This window comes from Daucus carota, chromosome 4 (genome assembly GCF_001625215.2).
Source record: "Daucus carota subsp. sativus chromosome 4, DH1 v3.0, whole genome shotgun sequence".
In the NCBI taxonomy this organism is placed as follows: Eukaryota; Viridiplantae; Streptophyta; class Magnoliopsida; order Apiales; family Apiaceae; genus Daucus; species Daucus carota.
Window position 1 is genome coordinate 48184221 of NC_030384.2, and position 23481 is coordinate 48207701.

General features: G+C 32.2%; 3 protein-coding genes across 5 annotated transcripts; 1 reads left to right on the forward strand and 2 right to left on the reverse strand.

The window, feature by feature from the left end:
• Nucleotides 1–732: 732 nt before the first annotated feature.
• On the reverse strand, nucleotides 733–4213 carry LOC108217887 (nuclear/nucleolar GTPase 2-like). Of its 2 annotated transcripts, XM_017390786.2 has the most exons (5): nucleotides 4036–4213; nucleotides 3050–3287; nucleotides 1689–1763; nucleotides 1152–1187; nucleotides 733–979 (listed from the first exon to the last, which is right to left on the reverse strand). In XM_017390786.2, the coding sequence occupies exons 2-5, from the start codon at nucleotides 3267–3269 to the stop codon at nucleotides 909–911; spliced, it is 402 nt and encodes a 133-aa protein (XP_017246275.1). In that variant the 5' UTR covers nucleotides 3270–3287; nucleotides 4036–4213; the 3' UTR covers nucleotides 733–908. The 2 variants fall into 2 exon arrangements, with proteins under 2 accessions (XP_017246275.1, XP_017246276.1); XM_017390787.2 differs by lacking the exon at nucleotides 1152–1187 and having other exon boundaries at nucleotides 4036–4201.
• Nucleotides 4214–5489: 1276 nt separating this feature from the next.
• Nucleotides 5490–12205, forward strand: LOC108219276 (ultraviolet-B receptor UVR8). Of its 2 annotated transcripts, none has more exons than XM_017392634.2 (7): nucleotides 5490–6433; nucleotides 6664–6873; nucleotides 7451–7561; nucleotides 9423–9782; nucleotides 9857–9964; nucleotides 10557–10892; nucleotides 11813–12205. In XM_017392634.2, exons 1-6 carry the CDS (start codon nucleotides 6089–6091, stop codon nucleotides 10869–10871), a joined length of 1449 nt encoding a protein of 482 aa, XP_017248123.1. In that variant the 5' UTR covers nucleotides 5490–6088; the 3' UTR covers nucleotides 10872–10892; nucleotides 11813–12205. The 2 variants fall into 2 exon arrangements, with proteins under 2 accessions (XP_017248123.1, XP_017248124.1); XM_017392635.2 differs by having other exon boundaries at nucleotides 5594–6433; nucleotides 11927–12205.
• Nucleotides 12206–13404: 1199 nt separating this feature from the next.
• On the reverse strand, nucleotides 13405–15143 carry LOC108216283 (CBS domain-containing protein CBSX5). Its single transcript, XM_017388998.2, has 2 exons — nucleotides 14604–15143; nucleotides 13405–14466 (listed from the first exon to the last, which is right to left on the reverse strand). The coding sequence occupies exons 1-2, from the start codon at nucleotides 14951–14953 to the stop codon at nucleotides 13638–13640; spliced, it is 1179 nt and encodes a 392-aa protein (XP_017244487.1). The 5' UTR covers nucleotides 14954–15143; the 3' UTR covers nucleotides 13405–13637.
• Between the last annotated feature and the right edge of the window lie 8338 nt (nucleotides 15144–23481).

Here is a 23481-nt window from a genome sequence, read left to right on the forward strand (position 1 = left end):
CCCAAAGTTTGCCCGGGTGAGGATGGGCGGCTAGGCCTAGCCGCTAGGGGGGGCATTGGGCCAATAGGCTTTTAGCAATCGTATAAATTCATTTTAACAACTATATCTGAAATTCGATTTAACGATTAAAAATTTTAAAATCAATATTTTGCAGAGAAAAAACATTTTTTATATTTTTATCTTTACCCTGAAAATATTTATGAAAATGAATTTTAGAAATAGAGTTAAAATTTGTATGAACATATAATAAAAATGTTAAGCATCATATATAGGAAATATTTGTCAGTATTAATGAATTAACGATAAAACTATTCTTATATCAGCTTTTTAATATTGATAGTATTTTAGCGAGATTTAACTGTAGTATGTTGACTGTACTAAGTTAAATTTTCGAAAACAAACAATTATAAAATTCTTATAAATATGATATTCCAATTTATGAACAGAGTTAATTTGTCAAGAACATACAATAATTGATATTCAGGATATTTCAGTCCTTCCCACAGTCTTCTCATTGTTATTTCTTTTTTAGAATAAAGTATTAAGGTTTCTATAAACCTTGAGTTTCATTATATATAATTAAATAATTTATGACTCAAGTAAAATTAAAATTAAAATAATGACAAGCGAAATGATGTATCCGCAGATATTATTTCTGTAAAAAAAATTTAAAGTTTGTATAAACAACCATATTTTTCATGAAGAGAGGATAGTATTGGTAATAATGGTGAGTGCAGTCTGTACTTAATAATTTATTAATAATTTATAGGGGTCTTTTTTATTAGGCTTATGATTTCATAATTAAAAGTAGCCTTCTACCACGAAAACTAAAAGCTTAAGTAGCAATCTCCGTGTTGAACTAGTGGTAATCCCAGTAGCATTCCTCACTGCCGTTAAACCTTCAAAATCTAAACTTGCACTTTCTTTGTAGCATATGCTTTAGCCGATCCCTTCTGCACGTAGATCACCTGAGTTGCATCTGCAATCAAAGTTATAATATTCCAGTGACTTTTGCATCTTAGCATAATAGCATGGCATTGTAAGTTAAAGAGTTAATTGCAAAACGCATTTTAGTTCGGGCCAATTACACTTTATTACTTAAACTTTAGATAATCGCAGAATGTATCCCTTAATATATTTTGGCATCTCACCTTGAATCCTTTTGGCCCATTTTTGTCTGATTTGACCTATCAAAATGGAGATTAAAAGGATGAAATAGACTTAACAATTGACTAAATGTGATGTTACGGGTTCTTAAGTCTATTTTATCCTTATAATTTAACATAGTGATAAATCAAAATAGACGGAAATGGGTCAAAAGGTTCAACATGTAGCGCTAAAATAAGTCAAGCGATGCATTGTGCAATTATCTGAATTTTAGGTAATAGTTCCAATTAGACGAAATTAAAGGGATGCGTTTTGCAATAAATCTATGGCCCGTTTGGAAACCTGGATTTCATTTGAAATTCCTCATTTGATCAAATAATTTGTTTGGGAATTTGGATTTGGATTTCATTTGAAATCCAAACATTCAAATATTAGTATAAACCTGAGAATCTGAAATATTAGTATAAACCTGAGAATTCTGTCAAAATCCATCATTTGAAATGAAATGCATGTTTCCAAACGGCCTCATAAGCTGAATAGCAACATTGACCGAAATTCTTCATGAAATTAGTTTTACTTACTTGATATGTGATTCTGATTCTGGAGCTGATCCCGCAGTAGTTCAAGCTCTTTTTGGCTGACTACTCGTGTGTTACCTACAAGTAAAGTGGTAAACTCAGACTGGCAGGCATAATTATTTACTGCACTACATACAAGTAATCCATCACACACGAGACAATACAACCTTACCACTGGCTGAGCCATGGAAACTAAGGTTGGGATACCTGCGCCTAATTAAAAATTTACATCTGAACAAAAATATGTGAAAACACAGATGCAGTTTTCTCAATGAATTCTCATAGATACTATCATACGTCTATACCAGAGGCTATTGCATTAAATATTAAAGAAACATTTTTAAGTTACCGTCCATTAAAGAAAATTTCTTAAAAGTCATGCAAGTCCTTCACATATTTAGTTAGATGCTACTCCATTCTATTAACATTGGTTAACCTTTATTATTTTAATTTATCAAAATAAAAGTAATCAGTAAAGAATTGGAATTAAACTTGAGGGAGTCATCCAAATTTGATACATATTGCTTGTTAGATTGGAATAACGAAGCACCCTTCAGTGAAATATGACAGTAACATGAATTTTGTATTTGGATCTAATATTAGCTAGTTGCATAGCCTTAACAACATTAGCATCATTACTGATGGAATATTCAGGGTGGACAAGAATACGAATTACTTTCAAATGCCTTTTTGGTAATTGGTGGACACTGGTAAATTGGTGGACACACGAAAACCAAATCTCCTGCTAAAGAGCCCTCTTAAAGGCATGATATTTAAATTGCTCATTGAATTATATCGGCAATTTCAAAAGAGACCCAGGATATAGGCTCCGTCAATGCCTACCCCAAAACATGGCAACATCATACTTGTGCAGCTGACATGGATTCTAAAATGTAAAATCTTACATATATCAAAAAGATAGTATAATTTCTGCTGATTAATGTATATTATTTGATTACTTAATATGCGTTTTACTGTGCAGTTTATTGATTGCATATTTCATCTTAATTGATTGCATTGGTTCATTTATCATTTGTACTTGTAGCAACTAAAAGTTACCCCAAGTCCGGTTGCTTTTTCTCTATTATACTTACTAAAACAAAAAAATTCAAATTTCAGTATCATTGCTTGGTTTTTTAGTTGTAATCGAGAAACAGGGGCTTTAACTAGGCTGTATAATTTTTCCTGTTGGGACTTGTTGCTTATGATTATTGTCTTTCATTTTGAGATACAATTAAAATTCTGACAATTAGCTAATCAGACAGTTTTTTTATCTTTTTCTGTGCATCACTACTTGCTAATTTCCCACAGAATCTAACCTAAAATGACAATAAGAAGTGTACAAGACAGAAAAGGGATGATACCAAACCAGCGAGGATCGGGCTGGATATGAGTAGAAGGCAACTCTTTGGATTGAAATTCATGCTTGAGGATTTTTCCTTTGCGATCTAGCTTGGGCTTCTTATTGTACATCTTTAGTCTCCTTACAGTAGCAGCAGTACGGCTGCCTTTGGTTCGGCTGGCATCAGATGAATGCTTTGGTTTGCCCGATATGTTAACTGATTTCCCTCTGTTTTTTCCCATCTCTATTCCTCCTATGCACTACCAAACAACAAGGTTATAAAAATATGGATAAGGAATAAAATTCTAGATTCTTAAACAAAAAGGTCCAAATCAACCATTATTTAATATTTAGACAATCTACAACAAAACAAGTCTACTGAAGATTAACAGCCATAAATCATAATAACCAATAAAAGAGTGACCAATGAGTGAGAAGGGATCAGCTCATTCACTTGTTCAGATTCATGAAGTAAGGGGTCGTTTGTTAAATCCGAATGAACTTTTTGATTGATCAAAGATTTCTGGAACAACCTCCGACCATTATATTCGGGAAATTACATCAAGAACATAACAATATTATGCCTCAAACTTTCCATTTTCTAACAATTTATCCATGTTTGATCATATTGACAATTTTGAGTATAACCACTGGAGTAGTTTTTGGTTAGGAAATCGTCAAAATTACTATCAAAGAGAGAGACAAAACGTAATATAAATACTTCTAATGATTTGGTAATATCGACACGCCTGAGATGCTCCAAGTACTTATAATGCTAGGGTTCGACTTGTTCAACTGAATAAGAACTTAATGTCTTAATGTATCAAAAACATGTATAACTGAGATTCTACGGAACACGTAAGATACATGTAATTATAATTGTCAATAAAATCAAGAACCCATGCAGAAAAGAATGCAAGTCAAGTAGCCATGGAGGGAAAAACAGCACAAAACTAACGAATTTCGCACGTGGTATACGGTTTGATATAGACAAGAACTGATTCAGACCTGGGAAGACAGCCGTTGCTCAGAATGATTTACTAGAAAAGAAGAACGGATTCGTCTAGGTTAAATTAAAAATTTACTGTCTGGCGACCCAGAGCCCAGGGCTACCTATTTTGGGTTCGGAGTTCATTTGAATATTTGATCAGCTGTTTATCGGTGGTCTAATTGGCCCATAGCACTGGTATTCACACGGACATCCAGATCCAATCCCCGACCCGAGGGATTTGGGAATTTTTTAGGAGTACGAAAATATTTTTAAAAAATAATAGGGAACTGGGACAGGGCTAGGGATTCGTGTCTTGTCACCCGAACCCGGTGCCGATTGTGTATATTCAGGGGAAAAAAATAATTCCCGAAATCGGTATAAAATTCGGATATCATGGCGGAGATAGCAATCCCCGACTGCGAAGTGCTTCGCGCCCTTTCCTAAATAAGTGAACAAGGATATAATTTAATGGACAAAAATTTGATTATACTTCGTTTTGTTATGCTTTTTTTATTATTCCTAAATTATCTTTATTTTAAAATCAAAGAAAAGAATCTAATAAAAAAATGTCCCTATATAAAAAGACAACATGGATATAATCTACAGCACAATTTTTTTTTTATATTTTTTTGATTTGAATTTTTATTTTTTTGAAATCCCGCTAAAAATCGTGGGATTCTAAGAGATTGTGGTTAACTATAATTAAATTAGCTGACATTTAATTTAGTAAGGGTTAATAATCTAGTTGGTCACTTAAGTGGACTTGATGTATCAAATTGGTCACTGAACTCAAAATGTTATCAAGGTGGTCACTGAAATGGTCACAAATATCAAACAGGTACCTTGAAATATAAGATCAAGCAATAAAAAAAAATATTTATAAAGATTTACATATTATTTTTGAATGTTAGCAAAACCAAGTAAAAAGTTATGACATCTAATATTTATGATAATATATTTTAGATTTTATCAAGTTTAATTATTATTTTTTTAAGTAAAACAAAAAAATAACTATATAATAAGATATAAATAATAAATAGACTTGATAAAAATATAAATATATTATTTTAAATACTAGAAGTCATAACCTTTTAGTTGGTTGTGATAACATTTATAAAATAATGTGTAAAATTTTATAAATAATATCTTTACTACTTGAACTCATATTTCAAAGTACTTGTTTGATATTTATGGTGATTTTAGTGACCATATTGATACCGTTTTGAGTTCAGTGAACAACTTGATACATTAAACCCATTTCGGTGACCAATTTGATAATTAACCCAATTTACTAATCTCTTTTGCTTCTTTTTTGACAAGAGTCTTTACTCTTTTGTAGTTGTTTAAAATTCTTTTCCTTTTTTTTTTTGAAAAAACTTGTTTAAAATTCTTAAAAGCTTAAACTAGTGATTTTCATAAGGAAACAACACTCCACAAGATATAATTTAGGTGCAGGCCAGCAAGGCACTCTGGAGCAAAGCTATAGAAAACAAATTATGAGCGATGGACACATCATACAAGCACAACAACCTCAAATCCACGGCCTAAAACAGCTCCCAATATGTGTCATTAGACATTAATCATTCCCTTTCCTTCTCAACCAAGTAACACCTAGATTCTGAATTCTTACATTCTTAATCTTCCTGCCCTAATTTCTCTATCTGCTGTCATATTCGACTTGCACTTATACATATACATATAACTTCAACCATACCCTTGTATAAAATTCTGTAAAGTTTCAAACTTTGTCACTTTCTCTCAATTGAGTGCTCAATTTTCCACTTTTAGCCCAAAAAGTTGAAATCTTGGCCGCCCATTAAGCCTTTTTTAGCTCCTCCCCTCTTTCTCATTTCTTGATTTTATTTCCCACATTTTAATTTTTCCCATTTCTGTATTGTAATTCATCACATTCTTGCTTATATAGTTATATACATTGTGTTAGAATTGTTAAATTGACAGCATTTGTGTTTTATGCTTGCTTTTCTTGATTCTTGTATCTATTTTTGTGTAATACCCTTGTTTTAGCTAAAGGTTTGATCTTTAATTTTTGAACTCTGTTTTTAGAGCATAATGGGTGATAAATTTTGGCCAATTTCACTTGCGGACTTGCCATTACATTTGATTCTTGAAATTCTGACCTCGGGGCCTTTGCGGGCTGTTGATTTAGTTTCTTTGGAGTTAACTTCTAGGACATTTAGAGCCAACGCTAGACTTGATACTAGGTTTCAGAGTAATTCATCTTTGGTTAATTTTGCGGCATTTCAACTATGTTGGTCTCATCCTTTGTATTCTTCCATGCACTTGGAGGAAAGGAAGGCGCTTTTCGATAAGACTGAAGGAAATTGGAAGAGGGTACTAAGATTCTTGCAGTCAGTGGATCAGTCTTCCGATATGGTTGAAACCTCAGCTGGCAATGTATTATCTCCTCTACATTATTCTAGTTGTGTACTATATTATAGTAGTTCTTTTACTTGCATTCGTAATTCTGTAATTTATAAGGTTATTTTATCATATGCTTTGCTATTTAGTACCTTGTGAGATAGAAGGGAGGATGTTTTTAAAAAGATTCAATCTCATAATGTTTGATTGTTGGTCCCTTGTTGATTTTGGTTTTGTTATTTAGCTTAGTTGATTGTTATCTACAGATGCAGATTAAGAGCGGAAGATATCACACGTTGCTGGTCAATGGTTCATCAGTGTATTCCTGTGGTTCCAATTTGTGTGGTGTTCTTGGTCATGGTTCTGAGACAACACAATGTGTGGCTTTTACGCGTATCAGTTTTCCATCTCTTGCACAAGTTACCCAGGTTTCGGCGTCACATAATCATGCTGCTTTTGTCATGCAGACTGGAGAGGTTTCTATCTTCACCCTATACCATACCTTATATAGAGAACATAATATATCAATCTTGTGTGTGCTAGTTATGTGCAATTTTAGCAGTAATAGCAAAGTTAGCTTTATAAATCGATGAACTTACTGTTTTTTATTTTGGGTCTTGTATAATTTGTTTTGCTTCCATTTTAGACACACTAGTCACAGATCCATTTTAAGGAAGTCATTTAATTACTCTCTTGTGCATCTTGTAGCACAATTAACATAAATTTGCTATGTTTCATGCTATTGTGCTTCCTACCCATGGTGTTAACTCTTAATTAACATAATTGTACTTAACTTCTTTATTTTAGTTTTGCACTCACGCGTGTGAATAACATTTATATATTAATCCATGAGTTGGAAGCAATTTATGTTGAAAATGCCCTCCTGCTTACTCTGCTGAACTCTTTCATTAGTAATCTCGATTAGATATCTTATCCGGGTTATATAATTCCCGGAACTTATCCATTTATGACCTCTCCTAATGTTATGCATTGACCATTTAATCTTTTATTGAAGCTGTTGCTACCATTTATCACCTTCAATCATTTGCGCAGGTCTTTACCTGCGGAGATAATTCATCTTTCTGCTGCGGTCATGGTGATACAAACCGTCCTATATTCAGGCCTAGGCTGGTTGAGACATTAAAGGGAGTATCTTGCAAGCAGGTAGTAAACATTACTTTCTAGTAATCTGTTGCCATTTCTGTTCTGTTTTAGAAGCCTTTTTCTCTTTAAATGATGCTGATATACAAATGTGGAAAACATGATGTTGATGTTGTAACATTGTGATGTGGAGTCATATACTAATGTTTATCAAGGTCTAAGGTTAAGTCTGAAATAGGTTTCCTCTTGACTAAACTTGCTACCACAGAAGGCTAGGGTACAGGATTACAGGAACGATGCAAGGCACTGGACTTGACTCTAAAGGCACATAAGAGCATATTGTTTCCCTTGACTTGCCTTTAATACTATTGTCCAAACTCCAAACTCTTTATCCACTATTTTTTCCTTAGTATGTCAACATTTTTTTTTTCTTAAGCTTATATGTACAACTATCCAAGTCTCTTCTTAATGATTATCGCGTTTGTGCAGTGGTTTAGGTGACTAATTCATGACCTAGAGCTCATGAGTTTAACTCTCGTATCCAATACGCTGAGGTCATTTTCTAGAAAAAACATCTGTATTCTCTTGAGTAGGGTAAGACTGCCTACATCCTACCCTCCTCACACCCTGTCCTTTAAGCGGGATAAGTGAGTACTTCCCTTTTCCTTTGATACAATTAGGTCTCTTCTTAATGTCATATGGAAGTCCGATGTTGGATATGATGACCTTCTCAACCAATATTTTTGCATATATTCTTCATCACGTAATTTTAAATATTCTTCTAGTTGGATCCTTTTATAATATGTGTGTTACTGTATCAGCTTAAAAATATCATTTTACCATCCCTTATTCATTACTAAAATGTATCCTCGTGTCATGGCCCCACTCTCCAACATCTAGCTTCCTCTGAATTATTACCCTCAACGTCATGCTATTAGATCTTCCCACCGTCGATGCCTTCAACCATTTTGTTTCAGAAACATGATTCATGCTCTATATCTTCTGTTTATATAGTTAAAATTAGGAGTACTAGAAGACATTCGTGCCTCGGTTTCCCAACATTTTTAAAATGTCTGCATACTTTTTATATGTTTTGAATTCGTACACCCTAGTCCATTTCTAGTTACTGCCCCACAGTACATGTGATAGAATTACGTTAGAAGGTACTTTTGGCTTTACAAGAATCTAGACCAGTCATTTATGAACATAGCATAGTTTTTTTCAATTAAATTTTTGCCAAATTCAGGCTCTTCCTTCCCTTTCAGTTTCCCATGTCTTTTTCCGATAATATTCTATACTAAAAACTTCAAATTCTATACGTACATTTCTAACACTATTCTCATCGAGTAGCCTGTGAGCTTCATTTATTATGTTTGTTTGCATATCTGGTAATTCTTTTACGACAATTCTGGCTTATAAAATCTGTGCAACTGAATTTTTTTTTGTTAAACCTCAATCAAGGTCCCGCCAGTACCTGCCCCAGTGGTACCCTGTAATGGTCACATGTCATAATTATCACTGAGTCATTATTTGGATTGTGTTTTAATATATTTCTTTTTTTCCTCATGGTTTTATAAACTGTATTTGGATTGTTTATACTGTGCAATTACTTTGAAAATGCTACTGCATAAGCTGGGGAGCAAACCAGTTTTTCAATTTAAGTAATGTAATTGTGAAGTTGGGTCATTAATATGTGGACTATCTGTATTTTATTAATGATATTTATTATATGTCTTTCTGGACTATCTGTATTTTATAAATGATATTTATTATATGTCTTTCCTTTAGGGTATTAGGGTAGAAACACGATGTGTACTACTTAAAACACTATGTACCTGTTTTCCATTGATTTCTTAATTTAATTGACAAATTAAATGGCTTATGGCGCTAAATAAGTCTCTTGTATAAAACCATCCTACTGCAGGTTGCCGCAGGGCTAAGTTTTACTGTATTTCTCACCTCTCATGGCAATGTATACACGTGTGGGACCAATTCACACGGTCAACTTGGCCATGGTGACACTGTAGATAGACCAACCCCGAAAGTTGTAGAACTTCTCGAATCAGTAGTTCAGATTGCTGCTGGTCCAAGTTATGTCCTTTCAATTACTGAGGACGGGATTGTGCACTCTTTTGGGTCGGGCACTAACTTCTGTCTAGGACATGGTGAACAGCAAAATGAACTTCGGCCACGTGCTATTCAATTGCTTAAAAAAAAAGGTCTTCATATTGTTCGAGTCTCTGCTGGTGATGAGCATGTGGTAGCGCTTGACTCTAGGGGACATGTAAGCCCTTTAAACATAGATATTCCTTTTGACACACTTTTGTGTGGTTATTCATCTGAATTGGTTATTGTCAGGTGTATACTTGGGGCAAAGGCTACTGTGGTGCATTGGGCCATGGAGATGAGATTGATAAAATAGTTCCAGCACCCTTACTTTGTCTTAAGAAGAACTTAATTGTCCAGGTATTTTTAAACTTTTTTGAGGCATTATACTTCTCATTTTTCACAAAAATTGATTTCGAAGAGGACATTTATAATTATACATTTTCAATTAAATTGCAAGTTGCAACATATGACTTTCAAAGTCTCTCAACTACCATCACTTAAGTTTTCCTTTCAAATAGTACATTGTCAATTGTAGTCTAATATACTCAATTTGACTTTCAAATATATCTTTATTGTACTCAACCCAGCATTGGTTTCTCCGTAGCCATCTAAATTTCTATACCCCCGGTTGACCTGCTAGTTCATTGTTTCCTGATAAAGTTTTACGATTTATCTGCTAACTGGTACTTGGTTGGTAACTGTTGTGAATTTGAAGTACTATTAGACTACTATATTTCAAATATATAATATAAAACTTGCACCCAATTAGCAAGTGTCATATTCCCTTGAGCAATATAATAATTTGCAACATATAAACATAAGCCTCAATATCAGGTTGGCAATTTGTAATACTGGTATTGTACTATTTGAACACAGTCGTACAGTAATATGTTAACTTGTGAAGTATTTGCCTTGATCACGCCATTATATCAAATATTTGATCTTGTAGGTCTGCGCTAGTAAGCGGAAAACTTTTGTTTTAACTGACAGTGGCTCTCTGTACGGCTTTGGCTGGATGGGGTTTGGTAGCCTGGGATTTCCCGATAGGGGACATTCTGATAAAATCTTAGGTCCTCGTCTACTTCAAAGCCTAAAGGGCCACCGTATATCACAAGTAAGCACAGGTCTATACCATACTGTTGCAGTAACAACACGAGGGCGCATATTTGGGTTTGGAGATAATGAAAGGGCACAGCTCGGGCATGATTCTTTGAGAGGATGCCTTGAACCAACTGAAATATTTGTTCAACAAATTGCAGATTGACAAAGTATATTGTATAATCAAGTAAGCGATCTCGATGTTCATCCCATTTCTTTATGTGGGTGCTAATATTTGGAGAACTTCAATTATCTGTTCGCGCATTTTCAAATAAGATCCGTCTAAGCTTTAAGTTCAACTGAAGAAGCTCATAATTATAAAAGTGTCATAATTGCTATGGCAAGTTTTTTACTCATTAAGTTCTTTATGGACATGATAAATATAAGCAAATAGTAACCTGTAATAATTTGTACTGCATTCTATTACAAACAGCATTTGACAATATATTGAAGAAAAAAATGTACACAAAATATAGCTACAAAGTTCAAATTACTCGCTCTTGTAAAAAAAAGGTAAGAGTAAATTAAATATATAGTATCATTGTCATTATTTTAAGAATTACATATACTTTGATGTGCACAAATAAATTTTCCACCAGCATATATCAGCACCCTTCAACTGATGTAATTTCAGTCTTCAATTTGTATATTGTATAACTTTTTCGGTTCTAGTTTCCAATTTGCATATTGCAACTTCTGTCCCCGTTCATTCTTATCACTATGTTCTTCTTCAGCTAAGATGCTCCTATTCCGAATTTGACAATACAATTTGTTTCCAACTTTGATTTTGGAGCGATGACTATATATGATGACATAATATCCTTGATTTACTTCTTTTTAGAAAAGGTAGTTCATGGTTATCTTTTAAGAACAGATATGGAAGAGAAGAAGTGAAAATCTTGGCTTCATATTGAATGATATAACTGTTTGGAGTTATCTCATAGCTAGCTTATATATATAGAAGATGGTGACATATAAAGGCTGCGATTTACAGAAAGAGATATCATATAAGGCCAAGAATTTGTAACAGATATTAGGTAGGTTGGAGTTGCTTTATATAATCATTTATATGTATTTATTGTTTTGCATATAATGAATATTGGGCAGGTAGCAAGGTACAATCTATTTTGTTATGAACTGGAGGACACCATTTCGGAGTCGTTTTCACCAACTTGATTGTAAAGTGCTGAATTGCTAAGCCATCGCTCATTGTTGTTACAGGGACAGGAGAAGAGTCATTTTCATGTTACTATGTTAGTATTTGAGTGAGACTTTTTTCAGAATGACTATTATTGTTTGGCTGAGTTCATTGGAGCCAGAGGGATTAGCTGACCGGGCAATGGCTACAATGAGAACACATAATATTTATATCCATATTAATTTCAAACAAGTTGAATTTTATTGCCCCTTGTAACTACTAGTTGCACAACTAGTTATTGCTAAAGTATTGTTGATTAAGCAAGTTATTCATTGCTTACGAGAATAAATGTTTTTGTGTTAGATTGCGTTTTTTAAGTGATTTATTGTTCCAGGTATGGTGAGATTGCGTGTTTTAGCTCGTTTGCGGTTAGATTGCGTTTTTTCACGTCATATGTTTTTTGTCGTTTTCGATTTGATTATATACTAGGTCATGTACCCTTATCGAAAGAATCATTGTATGATATATTACGTCTTTTCATTTCTTGTCGTTATTGACACAGTTTAACGATAGGTTATAAAGATAGCTTCCGCTCATTGGGCATTTTTTTGTTTCCGCTCATTGGTGACCGCCTTTTTTGATCGTACTATATTTACGAAATCATTTATTAACATTAAAACAAATACTTTTATGTTAGAATTACGTGTGATTGTACAATTTTTTATATTAAAATTACGTCTATTATCATATAAAAAAAAACTCCTAGCTAATGGAGACAACCTAAATATATAACAAAAAAAAATACTCCTAGTTAAGACCTAAATGTATAACTTTACCCGATGTTGTGGCCATATTGTTGGATGGATTATCATCAAAGTCATGTTGTTTACTACAATGAATAGTGTTAAATCACAAAGATTTTCATTTATAATGAATAGTCTTAAATTAATAATGTATTAACGTATGTCATACTCATTTATCAATTTATAGCACATTTCATAAGATACCATTCATTCCATATATACTCATCTGAATATTACATTCAGATTCCAATAGATTCGAAAAAATATTAAGTATATGTCAGAGGCAAATAATCTCACACACAAAAACTGTCTCTCTCAGTTCATTGTCTAATGACAAATCAAAAACTGTCACTCTATTAATTGAAAGTGCTATATATGGCCATAAGTGTTTATATATAAAGGTGAAGTCTGAGAGGACATAGTTCACTAAAAAAATGTATAATTTTTAATTTTGAAGAGACAAGTTCCCAACCTATATAGCTAACCAAGATATGTAAATATGATATCAAATCTTGAAGGATCTAAGAAAAGATGATTATCCAACAAATTGGAAGTGGCAAGTGAATGAGTATGAACATATACAAATCTTACCTAATACACAGCTGTGATTTTAATAGGAGATTAGCATGCTAATGGCAGTTTTGACTGTCTTAATCTAGAGATTAAAAAAAAAGTGGCCATATCAAATGAGCATCTTCTTGCAAAAAGAACCAAAGGATAAACTTTTTGCAATTGATTAATCAAAAGGGAGAAGATCATGGTTGCAAAATTGTTGCTTTTTATTATTGAATGAACAAAAGTTCAAGGTTCAAACGGAGAAATGCAACAATTTTACATCATACATTTATTTATTGTTCATAACCATAATCTCTGAAGTAACAGACCAAAAAACATAAAGCTCATATGTACATGGACAACTAAAGCCATCTGAAGTTCTGACTCTCTTCTGTTCCAAGGGCCCCATTGGTTTGCATCCACTGTGAAGCTCTGATCAAGACATTGAGTGAAAATGTTCTCTGAGCACTGCCAGCATGTTGGTGAATGTGACGATTCCGATGAGGCGGCAGTCATCTTCGATGACCCACACATAGCTGACACGGTGAGAAAGGGCCTGGATCATGACAGCAACAAGAGAGCTGCCAGGATGGCAGACAATGGCCTCGGCCTTTGGCACCATCCTGGCTGAGTAGCTTCTTGACTTGCTGTACCTCCCCGGCCTGGTAAAAGGCGTGATCGGGGAGGCTGAGGACTCGTCGTCCTCAGAGGACGACGAGTTTGATGAGGAAATGTTGGGGGAAAAGACCTCGAATTCCTCCAACGTTCCCTCATAGTTCCTCTCCTTGAGTGTCTCCTTGACGAGTTTTATGATGTCGTCAGGGGGACCTCCACAGTCGATGTAGGACATCAGGTCCCCAGTCGACAGAGTCGCGATGGCAGCTGCCACACTCTCGTCACAGCCAGCAAGGGTGAAAGGAGAAATCTCCCCAACCAGAATTCCATTGTCATCCACAACTCCAACAGAAGTCTGCTCAGCAAGGGCCTGAGAGATGGCTCCGATAGCTGTCGAGGCAGGGGAGTGATACCACACCGCCAAAAAGTCCGGGCTGATGATGCCTAGTGACTCAACTGTCCGCGCTGAAACCGGGGAGAAGAGGCCAATTGAGCTCAACAAGAACCTGATCACATCCTCCTGAGTCAGCCAGCAGTACTCCCCTCCATTGTGAGTACTCGAATTGCTCAAATTTCTCCTAGAGCTGGTCTTGATAGGAACCACCAGATTTTGAGTCCCTTGAAGTATAAGATCAATTGCATCCAACAAACTTCACAACAAAAAACACAAGTATCAACAAACCAACAATTATTTAACAAGATTCTTCAATTATTAGAATCTAAAAACACTTCACACTTCCCAATACAGATTCACAAAAAAACAACAACATGTGAATATATCCAGTACCTCGACGAGGGTTCCACATGCCTAACAATCCCAGGAGCCGGTGTCAACAGAGCCGAGAGAGGAGAGGCCAAGGCCTCAGCCGGAGAGCTCAAGTTCTCTTCATTCGCAAGAAAGCATATGATATCAACCATGCACACCTTTCCGATACAAACACAGTCCTCATCAACCTCCTCAATCTCATCAATACCATCTTGATTATCCTTGCAGCTCCAGACACTGATGTAGTTTTCCTCGAAAGTCTTGAGGGCTGTTAAGGCTTCTGCCACCGTGACAGAGGCCGGGAGGGACTTGAGAGGCGGCTTGCCGAGACAGAGATCAGCTACGACGTAGTTGAGGAGACGGACTGCCATGTAAGATGAGTAGATGGAGAGGAGTGAAGAGAGGCTTAGAAGGAGAGGATGGGGTTAATAGAAGAACAGAATGGTATTTATAAAGCCTCTGCAAATGCTCGGGGCAAAGGAGCTAAGACCACCACATGGGGTCTTCCGAGCGTACAGTGTTTAAAGTACTAAATTTAGGAGCAATGATGCATGGGTGGGGTCCACCAACTTTTGCTTTGTTATTTTCTTTCTAAATTTAAGTTTCGAGGGCGTGAAAATGCCTCTGGTAGCACAAAGGAGCAGATGTTTTGGTGCATCTCGCGCAAATATAGTCTAAGTGCAACCTTACCGAATTTTAAAAAATAAAATGTGTTCCCGATGTTTATAAAAATTAAGTACATTCCTTATGATATTGATTTTTAAATGCATGGATAAGACATTATGTTTTAATGATACTAACTCTGTTTTAATAATTATGTATAATTATTGTTTGAAGTTGTTATAAATAAAATATATATTTTTTTAATATGATAATGTTATAATTGTACATTTTTTATAAAGTATTTTAATCTATGATTGATAAGATGTAGTCTACAACTTTTAGAATGAGTGGTAATATTTTGGTAGGAAGATAACTATTTTGTTTAAATCAAATTCAATTGTGCTGTATAATGAGTTTGGAAGATTATTCCCAGTGCTCCAGCATAAGAATTAGATGTGGTCGCTAAGAAGGGAGAATTAGATGCGGGTGCTGAAGAATGAGCCAACTTGTGGTTAATAGTCTACTTTCTTGATAACAATGTTAGCAAATTAGGCCATCACAATCATTTTCAACAAGCTATGAACATTTTAAAGTTGCTTTCTTTGTATCTCTATTTTGATAAGAAAATATTATAAAAGAAAATTTTGAGTTTAGTGCATATCAATATAAAAATATTATATATATAAAATATATATCATCATGAAAATTGTTCTTTTCTATATTGTTTGTTAATGAGAACTAGTGGTAATATTAATTTGATATTATAATAATGAATGTAATATCTTACTAAAAGTTGTTTGTTAATGTCCTCTAATGCTGAGAGGTGCAAGCTTAACGTGTGTTCATTTTAAAGGAGCAGTTACATCTTTTTCACCGATAAGAACTCGTGTTAAGGTAATGATAAAAATAACATCATAATTATGCCGCACTAAAATGCAACTCCACAAGTCATGAATTGCACGAAATGTAATATAATCACTAAACAAGAAAATTGTTCACATGACTTGGACGACACACATTTTACACCTTTGAGCTATTTTAAAAAAGAAAGAGGGTGACCATCCTCGAACATATGCACACTTAAAAATATAATTAAAAAATCATGAATTACAAATGATAAAAATATATTAATTCATATTTGGGTTGTAATTAAGTTAATCGAAAAATGACTTTTTGACAATAAAAACTTGTATAGAACCATTCACAATTTTCCATAAATTATCAACTATTTGTGGTGTCTCTAATACTAATTTTGTTTAACCAAAATAGTAACAAAAGAAATTTCTCTCTCGTATCGACTAGAATACTCACGAAGCTACCCAAAATAGTTAGTTTAATAATTTATTTATTTAAATAAAAAATATATGAGTGTTCTTCTTGAATACGTTCTGCAAAGGCGATTGTAACGGAAGCCAATGACATATACATACCTAAGCTTTGTCATTTAACTGAAGGAGGAGTCGGTCGAGCCGGAGTTTTTGAGGCTATCCTGAGTATTCATCCATATCGTTTCTGAACACGTCCATCCATATCCTCATAATAAAATTTTAATTTTGGATGAATATATCTACTCTTTAACAACTGCTTTTAAAAATTACTGCTCCTTTTCCCCGACCATTTATTAATCCAGCGGTATATAATTTTTTACATTTCAAAATTTATTAAAATTTTATAATATAAAATCAACTAACTAATTTTCTTCGTATACTTACATTATACATTAAATATCGTTTCATCCATATACTCACTTTATACATTAAATATTAGTTCCAGACGTATCCTCAATACCCCGTCTAAATATGACTAAGTACAAAATTCATTAATTTTAATTGAAATCTTAATTTTAAAATAAATTATCATAATTATGAACAATCATATATTTATTTAAAAATAGTATTATAAATATATTTTAATATAATGATGATGAAAATCAAATATTATAATTTAAAATTAAAAACAAATATCCTCCCTGTTCAAAAAAAACAAGCAACTATCACATAATATTAATCCTATGTTTTTAAATACATACATAAATATATTTAGATTCATAATATAATAGGAAATGTACATGTGCAATTTTTTAAATTATTTATATATTAAAACCCAATTATCAGGATCTAGAATCATGTGGCCATCAACATATTATTTTAGTAGACTATTTGAATTAGATGTAATATACAGGAATAAATAAAGGTTACTAATCAGTCGTTTTTGTTAAATAGATCAGTTCTCTACTCATCGATTGCATCTTGGATTCTATTTGACTTGGCACGTAAATCTACATTTCTATACCCTTGAGTTAGTTTTCTAATTTGCAACTAATCTTATTAGTACTTGGTACATGTACTATATCAACCTGCTTCTACTATAACATGTGATTTTCGTTGAATTACTATTTAATATATTTTTCTATTTTATAATTTTTTCATAAAACAAAAACATTAAAAATCTAATCAATCAATCAATAGGTGGACCAGTAAATGAGTTATATCATGTTTTAACATATTATTTTCTAATAAATAAAAGATATATATTTAAACAATCTCATAAAAATAAATTCAATTATATTTACACCGGTTGAAGAGATTTTTAATTATTATTATGTAAAAATATCTTTGACAATTTCTTAAATCAATATCTAAAAAATAATAAAATATGTGTTTTTAAATAAATTAAGTCATTAAACAACGCGATAACTCTAACACTATTTTTATATTAGATATAATTATTATTTTTCTATGTGTTAAAAATTAAAATTTATAACTATCGGCTAATATAGGTGGAGTATCATCTTTCAGTTTGCCGGGTTTTTTGGGGGGTTTGCCCATCGTTTTCTAAGCCTTTCTTTAAAATCCAGGCCTACACTAAAGAAATAGTTTCTGCTATATACCCAGAGATACAAAGTGCCCTCCACCGTCAAAATATTTAATCGTTTTTATGTCGAACATAAAATATCCGAAATATTTATAGCAAATATATCTATAAAAATCATACTACTTCTATAATCTATAAAGTATAATAAAGGACTTATCAAGACCCTTTGTTTTCTAAGTATAACCGAAAATTGTTGTTTAGCTAATTAATTAAGCCAACAATAGCCTTTTTATATTGTATTTTGGCATGAACTTTAGTCTGTTAATTAAGTATTAGGATTAGTTAAACTACTTTCGCTAACATCCTCATGACTTCATTTTGCCAGTACATGATCATAAATTCATAATATAGTATGCATAGTATAGAGCACATGTCAAAGTTGACGCAGACATTAATGCATTAGAACACGATGAAAATGGAACGGCAGTGCGGTTCGAAGTTTCTGTAGAAGTTGTTGAGTTTCGCAGATCAATGGATAAACTCATAAACTACCTCCTTGATAAAGTATAGAAGTAAAAAGCTGAAATTACCTTTTGATCTCGTACGTGATAGTTTTAAGATGGAGTATTTATAAGTCAAACTCCGATCATAAATTCAAATTTAGATCAACAAATAATCTAAATTTAGACTGTAATTTAAATCATATTCCAATCATGTGATTCAAATATAGATCTAAATTTATTCACTGTTATTATATTCATATATTTTAATTTTAAATATTTTGAAAAAATATTAACTATTTTCATCATCAATTATAATAATAAATCAACAACAAGACAAAGATAAAATATTACAAAATAATTCGAAAAAGATTAAACTGTGTTTAAAATATTAAAATATTACATAAAAATACGAATTTTCAGAATTACTATATTTTTCTCACAAATTCTCAGTGCATTTCGAAATTCAATATGAGCATCTTTATCTAATTATTTTTGGTTTTTGCTATGGATAATTTTTTTTATCTAGATTATTACCGAATATGTCCGAAGGAGCAGGCCTGCAATGATCAGAATTCGAGAATCATTGATACAACAATATTACTACAGAGTCTGAAAGTGTAAGACAAGTTTCGGTCTTCCTGGTAGGAAGAGGCGGCTATTTACAAGGAGTTGTTCATAACAAACACTTTGACAAATGTAAAGTAATTATAAACCTCTAAAAGAACATTTCAAATTAATTCAATTGAAATCACCTACAAAAAAAACTCAATAGTAGAATATAAAATCAATATGTTAGGTTAGACTTTAGTTAGCACTTTCTAAAGAATCTGCACGTAGACCCACATGACATATACAGCAGCTTATTACTGCTCTCCGTCCCAAATGAGTAGTAGTATTTCTTTACAGTTTACACTCATCAATTCTTTATATTTTAAATTTTATCAAAAATAATAATATTTTATTATATGAAAATCAACTGTATCCCTTATTTTTCTCTATTATCCCAATTTTATATATTAAAAATTAATAAAATTTTGTTATTTACCCATTTTTTCTTATTTTTTAATATCAGTGTCTCACTCATGTGTAAACAAATAAGTGCGACGGAGGAAAAGAGGATTATATTATATTCATGTCAGATCTAGACTCTGGGGACACACAATTGCAAAATTCCAGTACTGGTTGTTGAATAAGCATATCCTTGATGGCTCGAGGTGTTGTTGAAGTTGTTAAGGCTGATAGTACTGTTTTAGTAGGTATATACCTCTGATAAGTAGTGCGTACTGTGTTGCAATATTAAATAGCAAACTGATAGCATATCTCTTTCATCTTCTTTTGGGGTTTTGTATAATTTGGAGATGCTACTACATGTATCACCTTCCACATGCATTCTTCTTATATGAGACTATGAGAGTGTGAATGGTACCTGGTGCTCAATCATCCACGAGGGTGAAATAGAAATTGAGTCGAGACCAAAATAAATCTTACTTAAAGGTACACTAGAATTTGAGTCGACATCGAATTGACTCATCTTATTATTCTTCTCCCGCTCCAAATAATAGTTGTTTTGATTTCTCGATGTGAAAAAAACGTATTTTTATTCATTATTTTCAATTTTTTTGAATTAAAATATAAATGCTAAATTTTTACTAAAAAAATGAAAAATAACATATACATCTCAAATATCTTGTAAAAAGTAAAATAATTATTATTCTAAAATAGAGCAAAAAAATACAATGAGATGCTCTTATAAGTGGCTTGGTAATTGGTCTGCGCGTCTTGCTTAATTGCTAATGGGATAATTGTACACCCATTAAAATCGCTACTATACGGCCTCAATTTAATACACGCAGTTACATGTCAAATACATTTTATATCAAAAGTAACGAGTGCTCGACTAATTCATAAGATAAACTAGTGTGTCCTAACTACTCTTAAGTCGTAACATGTTAAAGCATACTTTCAAGTCAGAAATAGTTATCCATGATCCAAGGCCATGAGCCTATGACATGTCTGACGTTTGTATGTGTTTGTCACTGTGCTATAATATATACAGTTCATGGATTAGACAACTTGTTTAGTTATTAATCATTTTTCTAATCAAATATCCGTCTTTTATGTACGTAATAAAATTTGAATAATTGGTTTTCCTTGCAAGGAGCGCTGAAATGTCACTTATTAGTTGTGTAATTATATTACTGTAAAAAAAAGTTAATCTTAGATATTTTATCAAGAATCAAGAGGAGTAACATGTGCTAGCAAAAGAACATTTAGACCAATTTAATTAACGGCTGATCATGCTTTAAAATAGTGATCAAACATGCTTAATAGTCTAAGAGTACGACTGCATGCATTTGTAATTAAAAATTTGTGCGGCTCTCATTAACCTAGAGAGATCGAAAGAGCTGTCAAAGTCTAGCTATTTTGTCTCTGAGCAGATCATCTAAGTTACATATACACTGAATCCAGATAAGCTTATCGACCAAGGCGGTTCTAGAACTAGCAAGATACCGGTTGGAATCAGTTTTCAGATCCCAACTATGTATTAAAAATTAATAATTAAAAATTTTGAAATTTTATCTAACAAATTTATCAGCTGAGAAGTTGAAAAATCTTAATTAATGGCTTATTTTTATTTTTAAAATTACATTTTACAAACATATAGAGAGCTATATATATTAAAAAATAATGTGTATAATACATCTTATATTCATAATCTTTATATCCTATAAGTATTTAAAAAAGTTATCCTAAACACATAAGATAAAAATTATTTCTCATTTATAATTAACTTTTTATTAATAAAAAAAAGTTTTGAAATTATGTTGAACTCCTAAATGTTGATCACTTAAATTTACCTACTCGATTTAATTATATCAAATTATTTCTATTTTTTAATATTCGATATTCAGAGTGGGTGTGAGAGACGAAATGCCTGATATTTTTGACCCAAGATTATTTTAGCATCAAAGTGACAAGACACATGAACACAAATAATTGCGTCAGATTCTTGGGAAGCCAAACCTTATATCACAACTTCACAGGTCCGTGTCTAGTGGCCTGCTTACTGTCACACTTTCCTCTGCTCTTCTCCTTGCATATTGCATATCACTCCTCGAATATATATATCTGCACAAAGAAGTACTGGAGCTCCGTAAGAACAAAAATGAATGTCAAACTAGTGGGCAATTTGTCCAGCGATATCTCTGTGAGTTTTAAGAATTATGGAGAACTTGAATTTTAAATAACCCAGCTAGATCATGTGTGTATTTAATATTTTGAAATTGCTTTTTAATATATAAAGATATTATTTGTTCTATAACACAACGAAATTTTTGCGTAAGAATGGATTGTCTAGCTAAACTTAAAAAAAGATTATTTAAAATTAAAAAAGTGAATTAAAAAGTGATAATTGGGTTAGAATTTATAAAAAAACAAAAAAATATAAAAAAGGACAACAAGCAATAAGTATTTTAGGATCAATTAATGATGTACAAGTTATGTGAGTATTTTGAATGTTTTTACTTAAAATACTCAGTAATGAAAGAACTACAGTGATAGAGTACAAGCGAAAGTTATAAAGAAAACATCTAGGTTTTTCCCTTCACATTTTGCATCTTTTGATTGAATTTTTCAAAAAATAATTCTACTTTTTTTTGTTACCCAAGCAACACAGGATCTAATATCTTTAGAAATGACATATTTTACTTTAACTTATCTCAATTAAAAGTATATTATTTTTATTATGTTGGGTTGATAATATTAAGTCTTAATTTATTATTTATTATTATTATTTTTTGCTAAATAATTTATTATCTATTAAATATCATTACTTCATGTACCAAGCAAATTTGTATGAGCCCCTTTGGCTTGATGGGGGATATGGGGTCAAACATATGACATAGGTGAATCAACATCTTCACCTCCGAGGAAGTGAATAGTGAATTGATAAGCATTTCTCCGTTTTGCATATCAATAATTGCATGACTACTGACGATAATTCTGGTATGGCACCATCAGCTTTTCTGCGATAAGACTGACAGCCTCACATGGATGCCCTGCAAATGTATGTTCTGCCTGTGAGCACGAATCTTGGAAAAATAAGTGTTTATTTAGAGCAAATACAATGCTAGATGCTATATATCTATTGCTATTGCTATAATATAGCACCAAAAAGTGTTTTGTGATGTTAAAATAAAACTTGCACTCCAATACTAAGTTGTATAACTAGTTTCAAATTTAACCAACTCATTAACTTTTACCTAACTTCTATAAATTTTATTAAATATTTCAACAAATATAGAATCAAGGATGATGTGGCAACATGGATGGATCCATCCTTGGTTTCAAATATAGAACCAACGATGCATCTATGCATGGATGCATCCAAATATAGCACCCCTTTGGAGTTGAGTTTTTTAACTTTTGATTCTATAATATAGCAATAGAACCAAGTATAGCATTGCATTGGAGTTGCTCTTAGAAGAAGTAAAATTCATTTAGGAGATTTTTTATTAATTTATTTTCTGAATTAAATATTTAAGGAGTTTATAAATTATTTATATAGAGAAATAAGCATTTATTTATTGGAAAAAAGAATATATATATATATATATATGTATGTATATTAAAAGAATAAAATGATTTCTCTATGAAAATAATGTAATTCACACATGACCATTAATCTATCAGAAATTATATCATCTGCGTACTACTCAATTCTGTACCCTTTTTTCAGTGCGTAACAAATATTTTAAGATTTTTTATAAAGTATAATTTTATAATTTATTTTTAAAATTTTTGTTTATAAATAAAATTTTAAATTATATTTTTGTCAGGAGAAAAAGATGAAATCAGTTATGAAACTATATTTTATAAGAGGCTTAAAATATATGTTGAGCCATTCCTGCCAAAAGTATACAATTCACTGGAACGAAGAGAAAAAAATAATATTTTTTTAAAAGAAATATAATATCAGT

Excerpts from the sequence above, each read along its gene's own strand:
- LOC108217887 (XM_017390786.2), bottom strand. The coding sequence starts at position 3,269 with ATGGGAAAAAACAGAGGGAAATCAGTTAACATATCGGGCAAACCAAAG. Across the intron at positions 1,188-1,688 it reads GAATCAGAATCACATATCAA|GTCAAATCAGACAAAAATGG; the intron begins GTAAGTAAAACT and ends CCATTTTGATAG. Across the intron at positions 980-1,151 it reads ATGGGCCAAAAGGATTCAAG|ATGCAACTCAGGTGATCTAC; the intron begins GTGAGATGCCAA and ends CTTTGATTGCAG.
- LOC108216283 (XM_017388998.2), bottom strand. The coding sequence starts at position 14,953 with ATGGCAGTCCGTCTCCTCAACTACGTCGTAGCTGATCTCTGTCTCGGC. Across the intron at positions 14,467-14,603 it reads CATGTGGAACCCTCGTCGAG|TTTGTTGGATGCAATTGATC; the intron begins GTACTGGATATA and ends TTTGTTGTGAAG.
- LOC108219276 (XM_017392634.2), top strand. The coding sequence starts at position 6,089 with ATGGGTGATAAATTTTGGCCAATTTCACTTGCGGACTTGCCATTACAT. Across the intron at positions 6,874-7,450 it reads TTGTCATGCAGACTGGAGAG|GTCTTTACCTGCGGAGATAA; the intron begins GTTTCTATCTTC and ends TCATTTGCGCAG. Across the intron at positions 7,562-9,422 it reads AGGGAGTATCTTGCAAGCAG|GTTGCCGCAGGGCTAAGTTT; the intron begins GTAGTAAACATT and ends ATCCTACTGCAG.